At 41.1% G+C, this 19,350-nt stretch overlaps 1 protein-coding gene across 5 annotated transcripts in view; it reads left to right on the top strand.

The window, feature by feature from the left end:
* Positions 1-6,542, top strand: part of BBS4 (Bardet-Biedl syndrome 4) — a 52,412-nt gene extending 45,870 nt beyond the window's left edge. For 3 of the 5 annotated variants that reach the window (XM_030814713.1, XM_030814712.1, XM_030814714.1), the window contains 4 exons: positions 3,205-3,274; positions 3,903-4,044; positions 4,833-5,034; positions 5,550-6,540. In XM_030814713.1, coding sequence (XP_030670573.1) covers positions 3,205-3,274; positions 3,903-4,044; positions 4,833-5,034; positions 5,550-5,656 — 521 coding nt within the window. In that variant the 3' untranslated portion in view covers positions 5,657-6,540. Of the gene's footprint in view, positions 1-3,204; positions 3,275-3,902; positions 4,045-4,832; positions 5,035-5,549 lie in introns of all 5 variants that reach the window. The other 2 variants (XM_004088306.2, XM_003267182.2) reach the window with 1 other exon arrangement.
* The last annotated feature ends 12,808 nt before the right edge of the window (positions 6,543-19,350 follow it).

Here is a 19,350-nt window from a genome sequence, read left to right on the forward strand (position 1 = left end):
ACTTGGGGGAGTTTCACTCAGAGACCAACAGGTTAAATAAAGATCATCCGTACTTCACCTTTTACCAATTTTTTCCTTTTGCCTTGACAATTCATTTATGTATATATTCAGTCCAACTAAGTTCCAGACAGCAAGTGTTAAGAGCTTGGGTTTTAGGTGGGGTCCTGCCTCTACTACTTATTATATGTACCTAGGGCTGATGTGAGGATTGCCATGATTAAGCACTCACAATAATACTGGTTTTGTTGAAATACTGATTTTTGAAAACTGTTGGTTTTACTGTGGTTATATAATTTGTCTATTATTATCAATATTGTTGTTACTATAACTGGCCCCTAGGTGATACTTCCAAGTCAAGCTACCTTATGTTGAAACCCTTATCTCTTCTGAGCATGTTATATAGAATGCCGTTCTCTTACTGAAACTCCATTTTATGCCATGCAAATACTAAAATTGATCATAAAAATAAGTTAAAATTAAACACTTTAAAAATTATGCACAACCATCTTAATTTTAAAGTACTGACTACATAGTCTTCCTAGGAATTTTTTTCTCCATATACATTTACTTACTAAATGTAAGACCCAAAGCAGATTTCCATGTCCTCATTTGGCAGTCGTCTTCCAGTGGCTTTTTGTTCATTACTGTGGGTTCTTATTTATAAGAGAAAGCTTGCAAAAGCAATTGTGGTTATTTGAGGGTTGCCTGAATACAAAGATAACTTAAAAAAAAAACATAGGTTTTATTATTATTCAGATATGGTATGGGCAACAGATCAGAAGACATCTGCCACTGGAAAGATAGTCTGTTACAATTCCTGAGAAGGAGGGCATGCTACACCATGCAGGGCCACATGGGGAAGCACCAGGTCAATCAGGAGATGGAGGGAACAAGGGGTAAATGTGGGCATGATTCTTTATTGTAGTTTTCAGGGGTAGAAATGCCCTCCCTGGGCAAGACCGGGAAAGCAGGTTAACCAGGTTGAGGATTGGCCAGTTTGAATAATTTCAGTAGGCTCTGGGGTATAGGGCTGTCTCTAGGTGTCTGGTACCTGACCCTCGGGTGACTAGGACTAGGGAATATTGGCCCAGTGTCAGAGCCTAATAAAGGAGGCAGTTAAGAATATGAATACTGGATTGGTCTGCATACAGAAGGCACTCTTGTAGGGGTTATATCTAGGAATTAACTGACCCTGGGAGGGACAGTCTCCCCAGGGTCAGTAAGGCCCCAGATGTCAAAACATCAGAATAAAAAGGCTAAAGTGGGGTGTGATGGTACATACCTGTAGTGCTAGCTACTTGGGAGGCTAAAGCAGGAAGTTTGCTTAAGCCCAGGAGTTGGGAGTCCAGCCTGGGCAACACAGTGAGACTCCATCTCTCTTTTTTTTTTAAATTTTATTTTAGGTTCAGGAGTACATGTGCATCCTGTTACACAGGCACATGTGTGTCATGGGGATTTGTTGTACAGATTATTTCATCACCCAGGTACTAAGCCTAGTACCCAATAGTTATTTTTTTCTGGCCCTCCCCCTCCTCCAGTAAGCTCCAGTGTCTGTTTCCCTCTATGTCTCCATGTGTTCTCATCATTTAGCTCTTACTTACAGTGGAACATGCGGGATTTAGTTTTCTGTCCTGCATTAATTTGCTAAGGATGGTGGCCTCCAGCTCCATCTATGTTGCTGCAAAGGACATGATCTTGTTCTTTTGTATGGCTGTGTCGTATTCCATGGTGTACATTTACATTTTGTTTATTCAGTCTACCATTGATGGGCATTTAGGTTGATTTCACATCTTTGCTATTGTGAATAGTGCTGCATTGAACACAAACATGCATGTGTCTTTATGGCAGAACGATTTATATTCCTTTGGGCATATACCCAGTAATGGGATTGCTGGGTCGAAGGGTAGTTCTGTTTTTAGCTCTTTGGGGAATTGCCACATTGCTTTCCACAATGGTTGAACTAATTTACACTCCCATCAACAGTGTGTAAGCATTCCCTTTTCTCTGCAGCCTCACCAGGATGATATATTTTGAGTTTTTAATAATAGCCATTTTGACTGGTGTGAGATGATTATCTCACTGTGGTTTCGATTTGCATTTCTCAAGTCAGTGATACTGAGTTTTTCATATGCTTGTTGGCTGCATGTATGTCTTTTGAACAGTGTCTGTTTACGTCCTTTGCCCACTTTAATGGGATTGTGTTCTTCTTGTAAATTTGCTTAAGTTCCTTATAGATCCTGGATATTAGACCTGCATGGTTTGCAAATATTTTCTCCCATTTTGTAGGTTGTCTGTTTACTGTGTTGGTAGTTTCTTTTAGATAGCTGGGTTCTAATGGGACACAGAAATGTTAACAGCCATGATGTAAGACATAACAGCAATGCTAACTTTACAAAGTAGAGATGGCATTCAAACTGGATCCTGAATAACAAGCTAGAATGGAATAGCACAGAATGGCTGAGGAGACACTGTGAAGAAAGGCATGCAGCCATGAAACTGCAGTGTCCCTTGCTGTTAGTGGGGGGTAGTGTTAGAGAATATGATGGGAGATGAGTCAGGAAAGATATTCTGGGGTCAGATTATGGAGGTCATGCATACAGTGCAAGGACTTTATCTTAGAGGTCATGTTTGTCCAGCTGTCTTCCTAGATTCTCCTCTTAGGTGCCTGGTAGGAGTGAGTGCATAGCTGGTGGGGAGGTGGAATGGGCAGGGCTTCCAGAGCAGCTGTTTTTGTTTTATATATTAGGTGTCAAGGAAATACTGATTTTAAAAAGTGGGGGGAGTGTTTTACTGCTAAATGAAAGTGTAAAGATCCTGGTTATAGATGTGGGGAGCCAGTGAGGATTCCTAAGTAGGATGGTAATGTGGTCAGATTTGTAAGTCAGTGAGATACCTGGCAGTGCTGTGGAAAGTGGAATGGAGGCAGGTGGGGACTTTGACACTGGGGAATAAATGGAAAGCCTGAAACTACTTGGGCCTGAACAAGGGCAGTGTCAGAAAGAAACTGCGAAAAAAGGATGCATAGAACCTGGCAACTGATTGACTGTAGAAGAGATTGTTGAAGATAGCATCAGGTATCTAAGCTGACTTAGTAAACTCTGGTGCCATGAGCTGAGAGGGTGAAGTTTACTTTGGGGGCAGTCTTTAATATTCCTTTTGTCTTCCAAGCTGAGCTCTCCAGCTGCAGTGCTTTCTTTGTTGCAGTGGCTCTGACCAATCTGGAAGATATAGAGAATGCCAAGAGAGCCTACGCAGAAGCAGTCCATCTGGATAAGTATGCGCTTTGTTGAGAATGGTACTGGGAGGGGTTGGACTCTCCAAAGCCATGAGGTGGTGCCATAGCATCGGTGCTGCCTGAGTCAGCCCAGCTGTTCCTCTGTGGCATTATTACACAGCAGACCTCGGTGTGGAGGGATGTGTCTCCTAAGTGTGGTAGCTCAGCAGGAATTGACACTCTGAGAAAATGTTTCCAGTCCTAAACGGAGTAATAGGAGGCTAGAGAATGTCAGATCTGGCAGTGGGCTTGGGTTGCTGATAGCTATGGGCTAGTTGGAATATCAGATGGGACTCTGGGCTGTTTAATTGAAGATAAAACTTGACTCTTCCAGGATTTACTCCACTGGCATCTTCTAGACAGCAGGGTAGAGATCCCTTTTTCAACCCTGACCTAGGTAGTCTCTGTTGAGGGCTGAGATGCCAGATTTGGTCCCAATACCAGCTTTGCTTGTTAGGCCATTAATTCCTTGATTCTTCTCCACAGGTCTGCTTAGCACGTATGTACCTACCTTGCTGCATAATGGAGAAATCTCTACTTAACCAGTTTTGTTTTGTTTTTGTGTAATGAGAAGGATCTCTAAATGACCATTTGTTGCAGAGCCCCCAGCAATCTCTGTCTGCCACAGGTGTAACCCTTTAGTAAACCTGAACTATGCTGTGCTGCTGTACAACCAGGGTGAGAAGAAGAACGCCCTGGCCCAGTATCAGGAGATGGAGAAGAAAGTCAACCTACTCAAGGACAATAGCTCTCTGGAATTTGACTCTGAGGTATGTCTTTTATTAGCTCCCAAGAGTCATAAGTAAGCTCTCAGGAGACTTTTAAAAATCAAGCCCAAATCATCCAAATCCAAGGTATTACACGTTCATGGCTGTTGTGGCTTTGATATTCCTAGCAGGATGAGTTCATCAATTAATAACAGCCTGAGAAAAACTTTCCTAGAATAACAAAAGGAAATTCAGGCTTACTGAGTTGTTATTGCTAATTCAACTCATCAAAGTTGAGGTCTGTGTCTGTCTGTAGCTTCCTTCTATTTCACATTTTTTTTTTTTTTTTGAGACGGAATCTCACTCTGTTGCCCAGGCTGGAGTGCAATGGCGTGATCTCAGTTCACTGCAACCTCCGCCTCCTGGGTTCAAGCAATTCTCCTGCCTCAGCCTCCCAAGTAGCTGGGACTACAGGCATGTGCCACCACGCCCAGCTAATTTTTGTATTTTTAGTAGAGATGGGGTTTCACCATGTTGGCCAGGATGGTCTCGATCTCTTGACCTCGTGATCCACGTGCCCAGCCCTATTTCACTTGTTGTAGGAAATGCACTGTTTGGCCCAGTAATGCACCAGGCTTGAATTGTTGGGTTTTGAGATCCTATGTGAACCACCGTGCCATCCAGTAAAGGCAATCTATATTCTCTACTGTTTGATAAGTACTTCCTGCCTCAACTGCTAGTACGACCAGACACTATTTCAGCTAAAACCCCAGCTGGAAGACCAAAGAAGTGGGTTGGCTTGTCTCTGACAGTCATGCTTTTGATTCTTTTACTTCCTTTGTGGACACAAGATGGTGGAGATGGCTCAGAAGTTGGGAGCTGCTCTCCAGGTTGGGGAGGCACTGGTCTGGACTAAACCAGCTAAAGATCCCAAATCAAAGCACCAGACCACTTCAACCAGCAAACCTGCCAGTTTCCAGCAGCCTCTGGGCTCTAACCAAGCTCTAGGACAGGCAATGTCTTCAGCAGCTGCATACAGGACGCTCCCCTCAGGTAGGACCATACAGAGCTCCATGAAGACCTTGCAGGTACAAGCCACATGTGTCAGCAAAGAGATGATAGCTTTCAGTGAGGTTCTCTTCAGACTCATATGTCCAATGTAGTATTGGCCACAAGGGGAGAAAAAAACACAGGGTGGCTAAATTGGCACTTGTTTCCTTAAGGTGAGCTATATAGTAGGTAACAGCTACTCACAGACTTAGTTGAATGGTCAATACACTGGTCTTTCCAATTTTAGCAATATGTTATTAAGTATATCCTGTCATGCAATGTTTAATTTTTACTGCTTTATCAGAAGTTGACATGTAATTAAATATTTTTCAGTGACTCATTGAAGGCAAACTTGACTGTTGCTTTATTTCTCAGTTATAGTCTTCCCTCATAGCTAATGGGTCAGTCCCACTGGTTCCAGAAAATATGGGGTTTCCTCTTGAACTCTAACAGCAAAAAAGAATGATTTCTTCTGAAATTGTGGAACATGAGGATTCAAGTTTTTATTTTGTTACTAGGTGCTGGAGGAACACAGTTCACAAAGCCCCCATCTCTTCCTCTGGAGCCAGAGCCTGCGGTGGAATCAATTCCAACTGAAACATCAGAACAAATGAGAGAGAAATAAGAATAGAATGAATGACCCCAAAATAGGGTTTTCTTGGGCAAGGATCTGCTGGATTAGGAAAGGTGACATGACACAGGCAGAGTGGCACCCACCACAGAATACAGTGTGTGTTATGATTACGAGGAGCCAGCAGTTGAGCCTAAGGTCCTTCTGCCTACCTGGTATTGGCATTTGAGGTCGGAAACCCTCTATTGCCCCATAAGCTAGGAAAAGTGAAAAGACAACACAGTTCCTTTAAGAACTGGCAGCAAGGCTTGAGGCTCTGTGTATGTAGCTGAGTCAGCAAGGTACATGATGCTGTCTGCTTTCAAAAGGACTTTTCTCCCCTAGCTGACTGACTCCTTCCTTAGTTCAAGGAACAGCTGAGACAGACCTCTGCTGAGTAGCCCTGTGATGACAAAGCCTTGGTTTAACTGAGGTGATCCTCAGGTTGTGAGGTTTTATTCGTCCCCAAGGCAAACACAAATATTAGATTAATAATCCAACTTTAATAGTATACATTTAAAAGAAAAAAAACAAAAGCCCTGTAAGTTGAGGCCCAGCCTGCTGAGTATTGCAGCTGCATTTGCCTAAAGGGAATCCAGAACAAGTCCCTCCCTGTATTTTGTTCTTGAGAGGGGTCAGTTTAGGAGCTAGATCCTATCAGTATGAGGAGGAGCAGCCCAGGGCTTGTCTGGATCAGCACCAACGATTTTAAAGAAAAAAGGAAGAGTTTCTTAGATGAGTAATTGTTATTGAAGATAGTCAGTGATAACCACTGACCAGATGCTATCAATACACTATGTGTCCTTTTTAGAATAAAGATTACGTATCATCATTCCTTTGGGGAAAATTGTTACTCAGGTATAAAAACGAGATCACAATAAAAACCTAAAAGAACCTATGATCACAGTCTTCCCTTTCCTGTGTCTAAGCCTATTTTGAAATTGGAGGAGGAACCTCAAGGCCAAGTTCCTGCTTGGTACAGGCATGGCCTCTGCAGCAACCCTGATGCATGATAAGCCAGCAGTTTGCTTACTGAGGGCCAGTCCCCATTTTGCACTGAAAGTGCCCTTTAATCACCGTAATTTAAAGATAGAAAACTGACCTACCAAACTGTTTGGAGTTCTTTATTTTATTACAGGGTCTGTTTTGACATTGAAGAAGCAGCTAACTGAGCAGGACCCCCTTCATTTCTTGTATCTCAGAAAGTATCAGAAGTGATGCCTTTGTCATTCAGCTGGTGGTATGTGGCAAACTTGGATCTGTACCCTGAACAATTGAGAACACTTCTACATCAGCATGGAGTCTAGTATATTAGAATGAAATGGTCTAGTTACTTTCTGAAACTGGAAAAGTCTTAGTGAAAAAAGAGGAAGAGAGAAATATGAGAGATTTAGGAGCTAATATCAACAGGAATTGGGGATTGATTGGATGTGGCAGGTTAATAATTGGGTACCCATTTCGGGGCCTAGATAACCAGGGAGAGTAAAGGAATATTGGACTAGGGTCGAGGGTTCGTTGTGGAATCTAGTTTTAGATGTTGAAGATGTCCAATGATGATATCCATCAGACACCTGAATAGCTGGATTTCAGGAATGAAACCTGGTTTGAAGATAAAGATTCAGGAGTAGGCCAGATATGGTGGCTCACGTGTAATCCCAGCACTTTGGGAGGCCAAAGCCAGAGGATCACTTGAACCCAGGAGTTGGAGACCAGCCTGGGCAAGATGGCTCAGACCTCATGTCTACAAAAAATTAAAAAGCCAGGCGTGGTTGTGCGCACCTGTAGTTGCAGCTATTCGGGAGACTGAGGCAAGAGGATCACTTGAGCCTAGGAATTTGAGGTGGCAGTAAGCTATGATCATGCCACTGCACTCCAGCCTGGGAAACAAAGCAAGACCCCATCTCAAAAAAAAGAAAATTTGTTTTTAAGATTCAGGAGTAATTTAGATTTGAGGAATCATCAAAAATCCACGGAAAGCTAGGAATAAGATGACAGGCAACCGAAGAAAGAAAATAAGTACTTAGAGGGAGAAGCAGAAGAGCCCACAAAAAAGAAGCACATGATAAAAGAAAAAACCCAGGAGAGTGGTATTATGGGAAGCTAACGAAGAAAGGTTTGGGAAGGGAATGGTCAGCCTCAATGAACACTTCCAACAGAGAGGTACTGTTATCACCATTTTATAGAAGAGAAAGCTGAGGTTAGGAGAGACAAAACAAATTTTCAAAGGTAAGTGGCCGGACCAGGATTTTAATCCAGGTCTGGATGCAGAGCTCTTGCTCTTAACCATCAATAATCAAGCAGTGATGTATCTTTGATGAAGCAGTGGTGGCAACAGAAACTTAAGGACTTGAAGACTGAATGAGTAGATATTGGACTACTTTTATTTCAGAAAGCTTTGATGTAGAAGGAAGAGGTTTTCAGTGGACAGAACTGTATTCATTACTCTGATCTGAGAAACTTTTAATATTTGGGGAGAGAAGAGTAAAAAGGTAGTCTTTTTTAAGTATAGCATGTTGGAAACAGAATGCAAGAGCAGGGCTTTTGAGTTTTTCCACATTTGGGGGCAAGATGGTGCTTTGCTTCCAGGGATAGCAGTAAAGAAGCAATGCTTTCCACATTAATTTGGCTTAGATTTTCTTTTAAAAATAAACTCTACTAGGGTGTGCAGGGTCAGTCTTTTGGGCATGTGAATTTGCAATTTTTCATTCACTCTGGTGAGATAGGAGCTATTCTAACTTCTATATGGGGGTTGGTTGCTCATGTCATCAGAATTTGTAACAGAATTAGGAAAATGAAACCAAGAACATAATCACAGCTACGGATGTGGTTTTAGAAAACTGAAAGAGAGAGGCAGGAAAGTAGAAGTATGAACTAGCAATGAGAAAAAAGTATCCTTCTTGCTGAATAATATTGGGCAAAACTGTGCATTCCAAGGACAGTAAACCACTTTGGAGTGTGTCACTACAATGATTATTTTGTTTTCAAGGAAAACTCATTATTGTCTGATAATGGCTTAGTAGTTCATGTTGGACCAATCCTTCCACAAATAACAAATGTAAACAAGTGGGTAAATATAAAATACTCTCTCAGTTTAACTTTTAAAAAATACATATGATTGTTCAAAGAAAAAATATCACAGTGTATTGTGAGGCTGAACATACATAAATAACATGACAACTATAAAGCATATATGGTTGCAAGGTTTTAATATTTTACATAGTGGGACACAAAACTAATCCTAATTTGTGAAAAGCTGAACATGGTCCTAGCCAGAGCAATCAGACAAGAGAAAGAAATAAAGGGCATCCGGATCAGTAAAGAGGAAGTAAAACTGTCGCTGTTTGCTGATGACATGATCGTATACCTAGAAAACCTTAAAGACTCATCCGAAAAGCTCCTAGAACTGGTAAATCAATTCAGCAGTTTCAGGATACAAAATTAAAGTACATAAATCAGTAGCCCTGCTATATACCAACAGCAACCAAGCTGAGAAATCAAGAACCCAACCCCTTTTACAATAGCTGCAAAAACAAAAAAAACAACTTAGGAATATACTGAATCAAGGAGGTAAAAAACCTCTACAAGGAAAACTACAAAACATCACTGAAAGAAATCATAGATGACACAAACAAATGGAAATACATCCCATGCTCATGTATGGGTAGAATCAATATTGTGAAAATGACCATACTGCCAAAAGCAATCTACAGGTTCAATGCAATTCCCATCAAAATACCAAAATCATTCTTCACAGAATTAGAACAATCCTAAAATTCATATGAAACCAAAAAAGGGCCCGCATAGCCAAAGCAAGACTAAGTAAAAAGAACAAATCTGGAGGCATCACATTATCTAACTAACTTCGAACTATACTACAAGGCCATAGTCACCAAAACTGTGGTACTGGTATAAAATCAGGCATATAGACCAATGGAACAGAATAGAGAACCCATAAATAAAACCAAATACAGTCAACTGATCTTCAGCAAGCAAAAAAGTGGGGAAAGGACACCCTATTCAGCAAATGGTGCTGGGATAATTGGCAAGCCACAAATAGAAGAATGAAACTGGATCCTCATCTCTCATACAAAAATCAACTCAAGATGGATCAAACACTTAAATCTAAGACCTGAAACCATAAAATTCTAGAAGATATAACATTGAAAAAAATCCTTCTCGACACTGGCCTAGGCAAAGACTTCATGACTAAAGAACCCAAAAGCAAATAAAACAAAAACAAAGATAAATAGATGGGGCTTAATTAAACTAAAAAGCTTCTGCACAACAAAATAAATAATCAGCAGAGTAAACAGACAACCCACAGAAGAGAAAATTTCTGCAATCTATACATCTGATGGACTAATATCCAGAATCTACAAGGAACTCAAATCAGCAAGAAAAAAAAAATCCCATCAAAAAGTGGGCTAAGGACATGAACAGACAATTCTCAAAAGATATACAAATGGCCAAGAAATGTGAAAAAATGCTCAACATTGCTAAAGATCAGGGAAATGCAAATCATAACCACAATGTGATACCACCTTACTGCCACAAGAATGGCCATAGTAAAAAAATCAAAATACAGATGTTGGCATGGATGTGGTGAAAAGGAAACACTTTTACATTGTTGGTGGGAAAGTAAACTAGTATAACCACTGTGGAAAACAGTGTGGAGATTCCTTAACTAAAAGTAGTTCTACCACTTGATTCAGCAATACCACCCCTGAATATCTTACCTAGAGGAAGATAAATCATTATATGAAAAAGATACTTGCACATGCTTGTTTATAGCAGCACAGTTTGCAATTGCAAAAATATGGAACCAGCCCAAGTGCCCATCAACTGATGAGTGAGTAAAGAAATTGTGGCTCATGCCTGCAGTCCCAGCACTTTGGGAGGCCAAGGCAGGCAGATCACTTGAGGCCAGGAGTTTGAAACCACCCTGGCCAACATGGTGAAACCCTATCTCTCTTAAAAATACGAAAATCAGCCAGGTGTGGTGGCACACGCGTGTAGTCCCAGCAAGTCAGGAGGCTGAGGGAGCAGGATTGCTTGAGCCCAGGAGTTTGAGGCTGCAGTGAGCTATGATGGCACCACTGCACTCCAGCCTGAACAACAGAGGGAGACCTTGTCTCTTACACACACACAGCAACTCATAAATCAAGGGAAAAAAAAAGAAAAAATACTTTGAACTAAATGATAATGAAAACAAAATGTGTAGGATTCAGCTAAAAGCAGTGCTTAGAGGGAAACTTAGAATTGTAAATGCTTCTATCAGAAGAAAGGAGAAAATCAGTGATACAGGTTTCCATCTTAAGCTAGAAAAAGCAGAGAAAAACCCAAAGTAAGTAGAAGGAACAAGTATTAAAGAAAAATTTGAGAAGCCCCAAATTCTATGGAAAAAAAATTTATGATAAATCCCCACCAAGAGCTGAGCACGGTGGGTAGCTCATGCCTGTAATCCCAGCACTTTGGGAGGGGGAGTACTGCTTGAGCCCAGGAGTTTAAGACCAGCCTGGGTAACAGTGAGACCTACGTCTCTCCAAAATAATTTAAAAAATAATAAGTTAGCAGGGCACGGTGTCACATACCTGTGGTCCCAGCTGCTTGGGAGGTTGAGGTGGGAGGGTTGCTTGAGCCCTGGAGATTGAGGCTGCAATGAGCCATGATTGTGCCACTGCACTCCAGCCTGGGCAATGGAATGAGACCCTCTCTCTTGAAAAAAAAAAAAAAAAAAAAAATCCCCAGCTAAACTGATCAAGAAAAAGACAAATTACCAGTATCAGGAATGAAAGCGGGTATAACATTACAGATTCTGCAGACATGAAAAAGGGAATGTTTTGAACAGTTTTATGACAATAAACCTGACAAATGCAATAGACAAAAATCTTTGAAAAATACAACATACTGCCTGGCATAGTGGCGCACGCCTGTAGTCCCAACTACTCAAGAGGCTAAGGCAGGAGAATCGCTTGAACCTGGGAGGTGGAGGTTGCAGTGAGCCAAGATCGTGCCACTGCACTCCAGCCTGGGCGATAGAGCAAGACTTGGTCTCAAAAAAAAAAAAAAAAAAAAAAAAACCAAAACAGAAGATGAAATGTAAAATCTTAAGTCCTACTAAAGAAACAGAAATTTGTAAATCAAAAGTTATCCTTGAAAGCAAACTCCTGGCTCAGATGATTATACTGGTAAATTCTGTCAAACATCTATGGGGCAAAATAAATTCAACCTTACAAAAATTTTCAGAAAATAGGAGCAAGAACGTAACTTGTTTGTATGATGCTAGCAATAACCCTGATGTCAAAACTGGACCAAAGACATTACAAAACAACAAAACTATAGACTGTTACCCTGTATGAACATAGGTACAAAAATCCTCAACAGAATATTAGCGAATCAATCCAGCAATATATAAAAAGGTGAATATGTAAATCATGACCAAGTTGGAGTTATCCCAGGACCCTAAGCTTGGTTCAGTATTGAAAACCAAAGTACTCACATGCATTAACAAAAGAGAAGTCATATGATTTTAGTAGATACAGAAAAAAAGCATTTTTTTTTTTTTTTTTTTTTTGAGACAGTCTTGCTCTGTTGCCCAGGCCAGAGTGCAGTGGTGCAACCTCAGCTCACTGCAACCTCTGCCTCCTGGGTTCAAGTGATTCTCCCACCTCAGTGTCCCAAGTAGCTGGGACTATAGGTGTGAGCCACCAGGCCCAGCTAATTTCTGTATTTTTTCTGGGGGGGGTGGGTGGGGGGGGGCGGTTTCGCCATGTTTGCCAGGCTGGTCTCAAATTCCTGGCTTCAAGTGATCCACCTGCCTTGGCATCCCAAAGTGCTGGGATTAGAGGCATGAGCCACCACACCTAATAAGCACTTTTTTTTTTTTTTTTTTAGATAAGGTCTCACTATTGCCCAGCCTGGAGTGCAGTGGTTCAAACAGCTCACTGCACCCTCGAACTCCTGGGCTCAAGTGTTCCTCTTGCCTCAGACTCCCAAGTAGCTGGGACCACAGGCATGCGCCACCATGCCCAGCTAATTTTGTTTAAGAGATGGGGGTCTCACTTTGTTGCTCAAGCTAGGAAAAAATAAATTTTTAAAAAGCCAGCATAGCCAGGCATGGTGGCTCACGCCTGTATTCCCAGTACTTTGAGGGGTGGAGGCAGAAGAATCACTTGAAGCCAGGAGTTCAAAACCAGCCCAGGCAACATGGTGAGACCCCATCCCTACAAAAAAAATTTAAAAGAAAAATTAGCTGGGCATGGTGGCACATCTTGTGGTCCTAGTTACTTGAGGGGCTGAGGCAGGAGGCTCACTTGAGCTTGAGAGGTTGAGGCTGCACTGAGCCATGATCTGTGATCATGTCACTGCACTCCAGCCTGGATGATGGAGCGAGAGCCTGTCTTAAAACACACAAACACAAAAAACCCATCATGTTTCTTAAATGATAAAGGACTGTTACATAAAATATACAAATAACTTCAAAAACTCTCCATTAAGAATACAACCTGAGGCCCGGAGCGATGGCTCACGCCTGCAATCCCAGCACTTTGGGAGGCTAAGGCGGGTGGATCACTTGAGGTCAGGAGTTGGAGACCAGCCTGGCCAACGTGGCGAAACCATGTCTCTACTAAAAATACAAAAATTAGCCAGGCATGGTGGTGTGTGCCTGTAATCCCAGCTACTTGGGAGGCTGAGGCAGAAGAATCGCTGGAACCCGGGAGGCAGAGGTTGCAGTGAGTGGAGATCGCACCACTGCACACCAGTCCGGGCAACAGCGAAACTGACTCAAAAGCAAAAAAAAACAACCTGACTAGAAAATGGACCAAAACCCCTCACCTCACCAAAGATACACAGATGGCAAACATACTTGAAAATGCTCCACATCATATGTCATCAGAGAAATGCAAATTAAAATGAGATACCACTACATACCTATTAGAATGCCCAAATCCAGAACACTGACACCACCAGATGCTGGTGAGGATACTGAGCAATGGACTGTCATTCATCGATGTTGGGAATGCAAAATAGTATAACCACTTTGGAAGACAATTTGGCAGCTTCTTACAAAACTAAACATACTTTTAATGTTAGAACTCAGCAATCACACTATTTACCCAAAGGAGTTAGAAATGTATGTCCACACAAAAACCTGCACATGGATGTTTACAGCAGCTTTATTCAGTTGCCAAAACCTGGAGGCAACCAAAATGTCCTTCAATAGGTGAATAAATGAATAAACCGTGGTACATCCAGATAAAAGACTACTACTCAATTCTAAAAAGAAATGAGCCATGAAAAGACATGTAGGAAACTGAAGTGCATATTACTATTGAAAGGAACCAATTTGAAATGGCTGCATCCCACATGATTTCAACAATATGGCCTTCTGGAAAAGGCAAAACTATAAGACAGCAAACGGATCAGTGGTTGCCAGGGGTTAGCGGGGAAGGATGAACAGAGCACAGAGGGTTGTTAGGGCAGTGAAATTACCCTGTATGATACCATAGTGGTGGATGCATGTTGTTATATTAATATATTTGTCCAGGCCAGGTGTGGTGGCTCACACCTGTAATACCAGCACTTTGGGAGGCTGAGGTCAGGAGTTTGAGACCAGCCGGGCCAACATGGCAAAACCCCGTCTCTACTAAAAATACAAAAATTAGCCAGGCATGGTGGCACACGCCTGTAATTCCAGTTACTTAGGAGGCTGAGGCAGGAGAATGGCTTGAACCCAGGAGGTGGAAGTTGCAGTGAGTCAAGATTGCGCCACTGTGCTCCAGCCTGGGTGACAGAGTGAGACTCTGTCCAAAGCCATAGAATGTATAAGAGTGAAGCCTAAAATAAATTATGGACTTTGGGTGATAAAGATGTGTCCGTATATATTCATCAGTTGTAACAAATGTGCCACTCTCGTGGGAGATGTTGATAGGGAGGGAGGAGGCTATGCATATGTTGGGGCAGCTGGTATATGGCAAGTGTTTGTATTTCCTCTCAATTTTGCTATGAACCTAAAACTTCAATACCCTTCTCAGCCCCTGAGAAAGTAAAAACAGAACAAAATCATAAAAATTGTCAGCAATTAAAGAATAGATGGGGGAACATCTTCAACCATATGAAGGGCATCCATGAGAAAAAAATGCAATGGATATCATCATATTTAGTGAGATATTGACTACTTTGCCCCTAAGATCAGGACCAAGGCAAAGATGTTTGCTCTTACCACTTCTATTCAGCATTATACTGAACTAGAGTTCTGGCCAGTGCAATAAGGCAAGAAATAAAAAGGCATAAAGACTAGAAAGGAAGAAATAAAACTCTTTACAGATGACATATGTAGAAGATCCTAAGGAATCCTAAAAATAAATTATTAAAATAAAAGTGACTACACTCAAGTGGATTTGGCAAGGTCACAAGATAGAGTCAATGTACAAAAATCAATTGTATTTTTATATACAAGCAAGGAACAATTTTGAAAATAAAATCACAAAAGTGTCAAATACTATTGATATGAAATACTTAGGAATTTAACAGACTACAGGTAAGACTTCTACTCCGAAAACGGCAAAAGCACTGGTGTGAAACAGAAAGCCATTGTAGAAATATATATCATGTTCATGCATTGTACGACTAAACACTGTTAAGATAAAAATTCTTCCAAAATTCATCTATAGATCCTATCATAATCCCAGCAGGTTTTGGGGAAGAAATTGACAAGCTGGCTCTAAAATGTTATGGAAATACAAAGGACCAAGAACATGTAAAGCAATCATGGAAAAAAACCAAAATTGGAAGACTTACACTGCCTTACTTCAAGACTTACTATAATAGTGCTCATGTAGCACTGGCATAAAGATAGACAAATAGAGCAATAAAACAGAAGTGAGTGCATACATAGACCTTACAGTTATACAGTCATTTGATTTTTGATGAAAGTACCAAAGCAATGCAATGGGAAAAGTCTTTTCAACCAATGTTACTGGAACGACTGGATAGCTGTATAGAAAAGCAATCTGGGGGCAGGGGTTGGGGAGATGTACGACACAGTGACTCTACTTAATAATGTATATAAAAATACAATACAAAAGAATTTAAAAAAGAAAAAATTATTGAAAATTGCCAGCAGAAGATTTCAAGTGTTCTCACCACAAAAAAGTAACTGAGACAATGCATAATTAGCTCAATATAGCTATATACCTATAGCTAATGTAAAGGTAATATATACGTGTTTCAAAACATGCTGTACATGATAAAAACTTACACATTTTATATACAAAGTAAGACTATATTTGTGACATAGGCGTGGTCCAATATTTCTTTGGGCATAGAGAAGAACATTAAGACATTAAGAAAAAGGATATCAAGCCACAGACTTGGAGAAAGTACAAAACATAACTGACAAAGGACTTGTATCCAAAATATTTTGGATACAACTCTTATTACTCAAAAAAACCTAACAACCCAAACAACAATATACACAAAGCAAACAACTCAACTGGGGGAGAAAAAGGCAAAAGATTTAGACACTTCACAAAGAAAGATATACGAATAGTCAGTAAGCACATGAAAAAGTGCTCATATGTCATTAGGGAAATACAAATTGAAGCCATGCTGAAATACCACTGTATACCTATCAAAATGGGTAAAATTAAACATTGACAACTCCAGATGGTTGTGGGGGAAAAAAGCAACCACAACTGTCATATGCTGTTTTAGGGAGCGTAAATGGTCCAACCATTTTGGAAAAAAGGCCTTTCACCCAGCAATTTCCCTCCTATAGGCCTTTATCCAAGAGAAATGACAGTACGTCTACATAAACACTTGTTGACAGCAGCTTTATTCATAATAATTCCAAAGTGGAATGCTCTGTACTCACAGTGGAGTACTATCTAGCTATAAAAAGCAACCAACTACATGCAACATGGATTACTCTAAAAAATACTATGCTAAATGGAAGAAGCTCTATACAAAGGACTAAATACTGAATGACTCCATTTTTAAGTTGCATTCTGAAAACAGGCAAAACTAATTTATGGTGGAAAAAAATAACTGGTTGTTCTGGGGCTTGAGGTATGGGGTGGGGATGACTTGGAAGTGGCACGAAGGAACTATCTAGGGTGATGGAGACTTTTCATTTTTGCTGCTCTTTGCAGATCAAGACTAACTCAGGCAATGTGCTTGGGGCTGTCCATTCTGAATTTTTTTTTTTTTTTTTTTTTTTGAGACAGAGTTGGCTGTGTTGCTCAGGCAGAAGTGCGTGATCTTGGCTCACTCCAACCTCTGCCCCATGGGCTCAAGCAGTTCTCTTGTCTCAGCCTCCCCAGTAGCTAGGATTACAGGCACCCACCACCACACCCAGCTAATTTTTGTATTTTTAGTAGGGACTGCGCCTGGCCCATTTTGAATTACGATAGCTACTTGGGTTAGGTAAGTATATGCGTTTGTCAAAACTTACCTGGCTGGGCGTGGTGGCTCACGCCTGTAATCCCAACACTTTGGGAGGCCAAAGCGGTTGGATCACCTGAGGTCAGGAATTCAAGACCAGCCTGGCCAACATGGTAAAACCCCATCTCTACAAAAAATTCAAAAATTAGCTGGGTCTAGTGGCAGGCACCTGTAATCCCAGCTACTCGGGCGGCTGAGGCAGGAGAATCGCTTGAACCTGGGAGGTGGAATTTATAGTGAGCCGAGACTGAGCCACTGCACTCCAGCCTGGGTGACAGAGCAAGACTGTCTCAAAAACAAAAAGGCCAGGCGTGGTGTCTCATGCCTGTAATCCCAGCACTTTGGGAAGCCGAGCCACTGCACTCCAGCCTGGGTGACAGGGCAAGACTGTCTCAAAAACAAAAAGGCCAGGCATGGTGTCTCATGCCTGTAATCCCAGCACTTTGGGAGGCCGAGGCGGATTACCTGAGGTCAGGAGTTCAAGACCAGCCTGGGTAACCTGGTGAAACCCCATCTCTATTAATAATACAAAAAACTTAGCTGGGCGTGGTGGCAGGTGCCTGTAATCCCAGCTACTCCAGAGGCTGAGGCAGTTGAATCACTTGAACCCATGAGGTGGAGGTTGCAATGAGCTGGGATTGCACCACTGTACTCCAGCCTGGGCGACAGAGTGAGACTCTGTCTCAAAAACACAAAAACAAATTTACCAAATGGCACACTTAAAATTTGTGCAGTTTCACTATATAAACATTTTTACCTAAAAAGACCAGAAAACAAAATCTTAAATTATTACAAGTAGCTTTTCAGTGATTTAAAATAGTTCTAAAGAGACCCAGGAAATTGTCTGTTCAGCTTAGTTATAACTGACAATTATTTAACTCTTAAATATGTGCCCCATACTGTGCTAAATATTCCACATGGCAGTCTCCTTTAATCAACAGCCCTATGAAGGTAGGTACCATCATTAACCCCATTTTACAGATGAACAAAGGAAGGCTCAGTAAGGGTAACTTGTCCAACATCATTCAGTACTCACCACCTCAAAACCTTTTGTAGAATTTGGATTTCTTCTCAAACTTGCCAGGAGAGAATACAATGCAAACTGTACCTGCATGATAAGATGACGGATTTTTGGCTGTACTCTTACTTCTTGGTAGTGCTTTGTATGCTGCAGCTTTTCTTTTCCCTGAAACTAAAATCAGTTTCAAATGAAAGCCAGAGGGAGTGTACCAGCGGTTTTCAGGAAGACTCACTCTTCACCAGGCATCCTTTTTAGGCCAATGGATTTTCAAACATTTCTTCATATAAAATCATATGTAAAATACCTTTGTAAAACACCAAAGCAAAGGGTTGAGAAACCTGAAGCTCCCACCTGTTCAGCTTATCCTACCCTTCCAACTCACCTCTGCATAATCTGTCTTGTGTGATAAATACCCATCACTTCTATTGCTTAGCTGCTTCACAAAAAAAAATGGACATTCTGCAGGGGGATGTATGTATGTTCAAATCTATATACACTCAGACAGTCACTGACATTTTACAAAACAATGCTTACTTATACTTACCCTTATAATGTATGATGTGTTTTTATACTTTTTGTGATAAACACCAAATGGATTTAGTGGCTATTAGTTCAAGATCCATTATTTGAAAAACACTGCTGTAGGGTATGTGTAGTCTATACTCCCTGAGCTAGTCTTTATTGGCATCACCAATCAAAAAATGGAGAACCAGTTAAGAATATACACTCAGGACCAGGGGCTTAGTCAACTTAGACATTAGAAAAGATCATGTGAACACTTCAGGACTCCTAATAAAGTCTTCTTAGGTTTAGAATATAAATATTTCAATTCTTGAGAAAATAAAAATTTCATGTGAGCCTTTCTAATAAAAATAGGCTAGAAGGTTGGTGGTTATTTTTAACTTATCTGGGAAACAGAAGGAAGAGGTAGCAGCCAGAGATTTCCTTAATTTAAGCCTAGAATGCAGCTTTGAGTTACAAGCTGCATTCTAGGCTTAAATTTACTTTGAAGGAGTAATCAAGCTTTCTTATCCAAAGCAGGGAAAGGGAGGTCACAAATGAAGAGCCTGAGGTAGCTCTGAGATTCCAGAAGCTGCTGTGGGCCCAGGGGAAATGAAGACCCCTGAACTAGGCAGGCCCACCACCAGCTGCCATGTTCGTACTGCCCTCCCAACAAGCTGAAAAGGCTCACTATGCTCTCAAACTGCTATGTTCCAATTCAGCTTTAACTGGGCTACTTCAT

This window comes from Nomascus leucogenys, chromosome 6, assembly GCF_006542625.1.
Source record: "Nomascus leucogenys isolate Asia chromosome 6, Asia_NLE_v1, whole genome shotgun sequence".
Lineage (NCBI taxonomy): Eukaryota > Metazoa > Chordata > Mammalia > Primates > Hylobatidae > Nomascus > Nomascus leucogenys.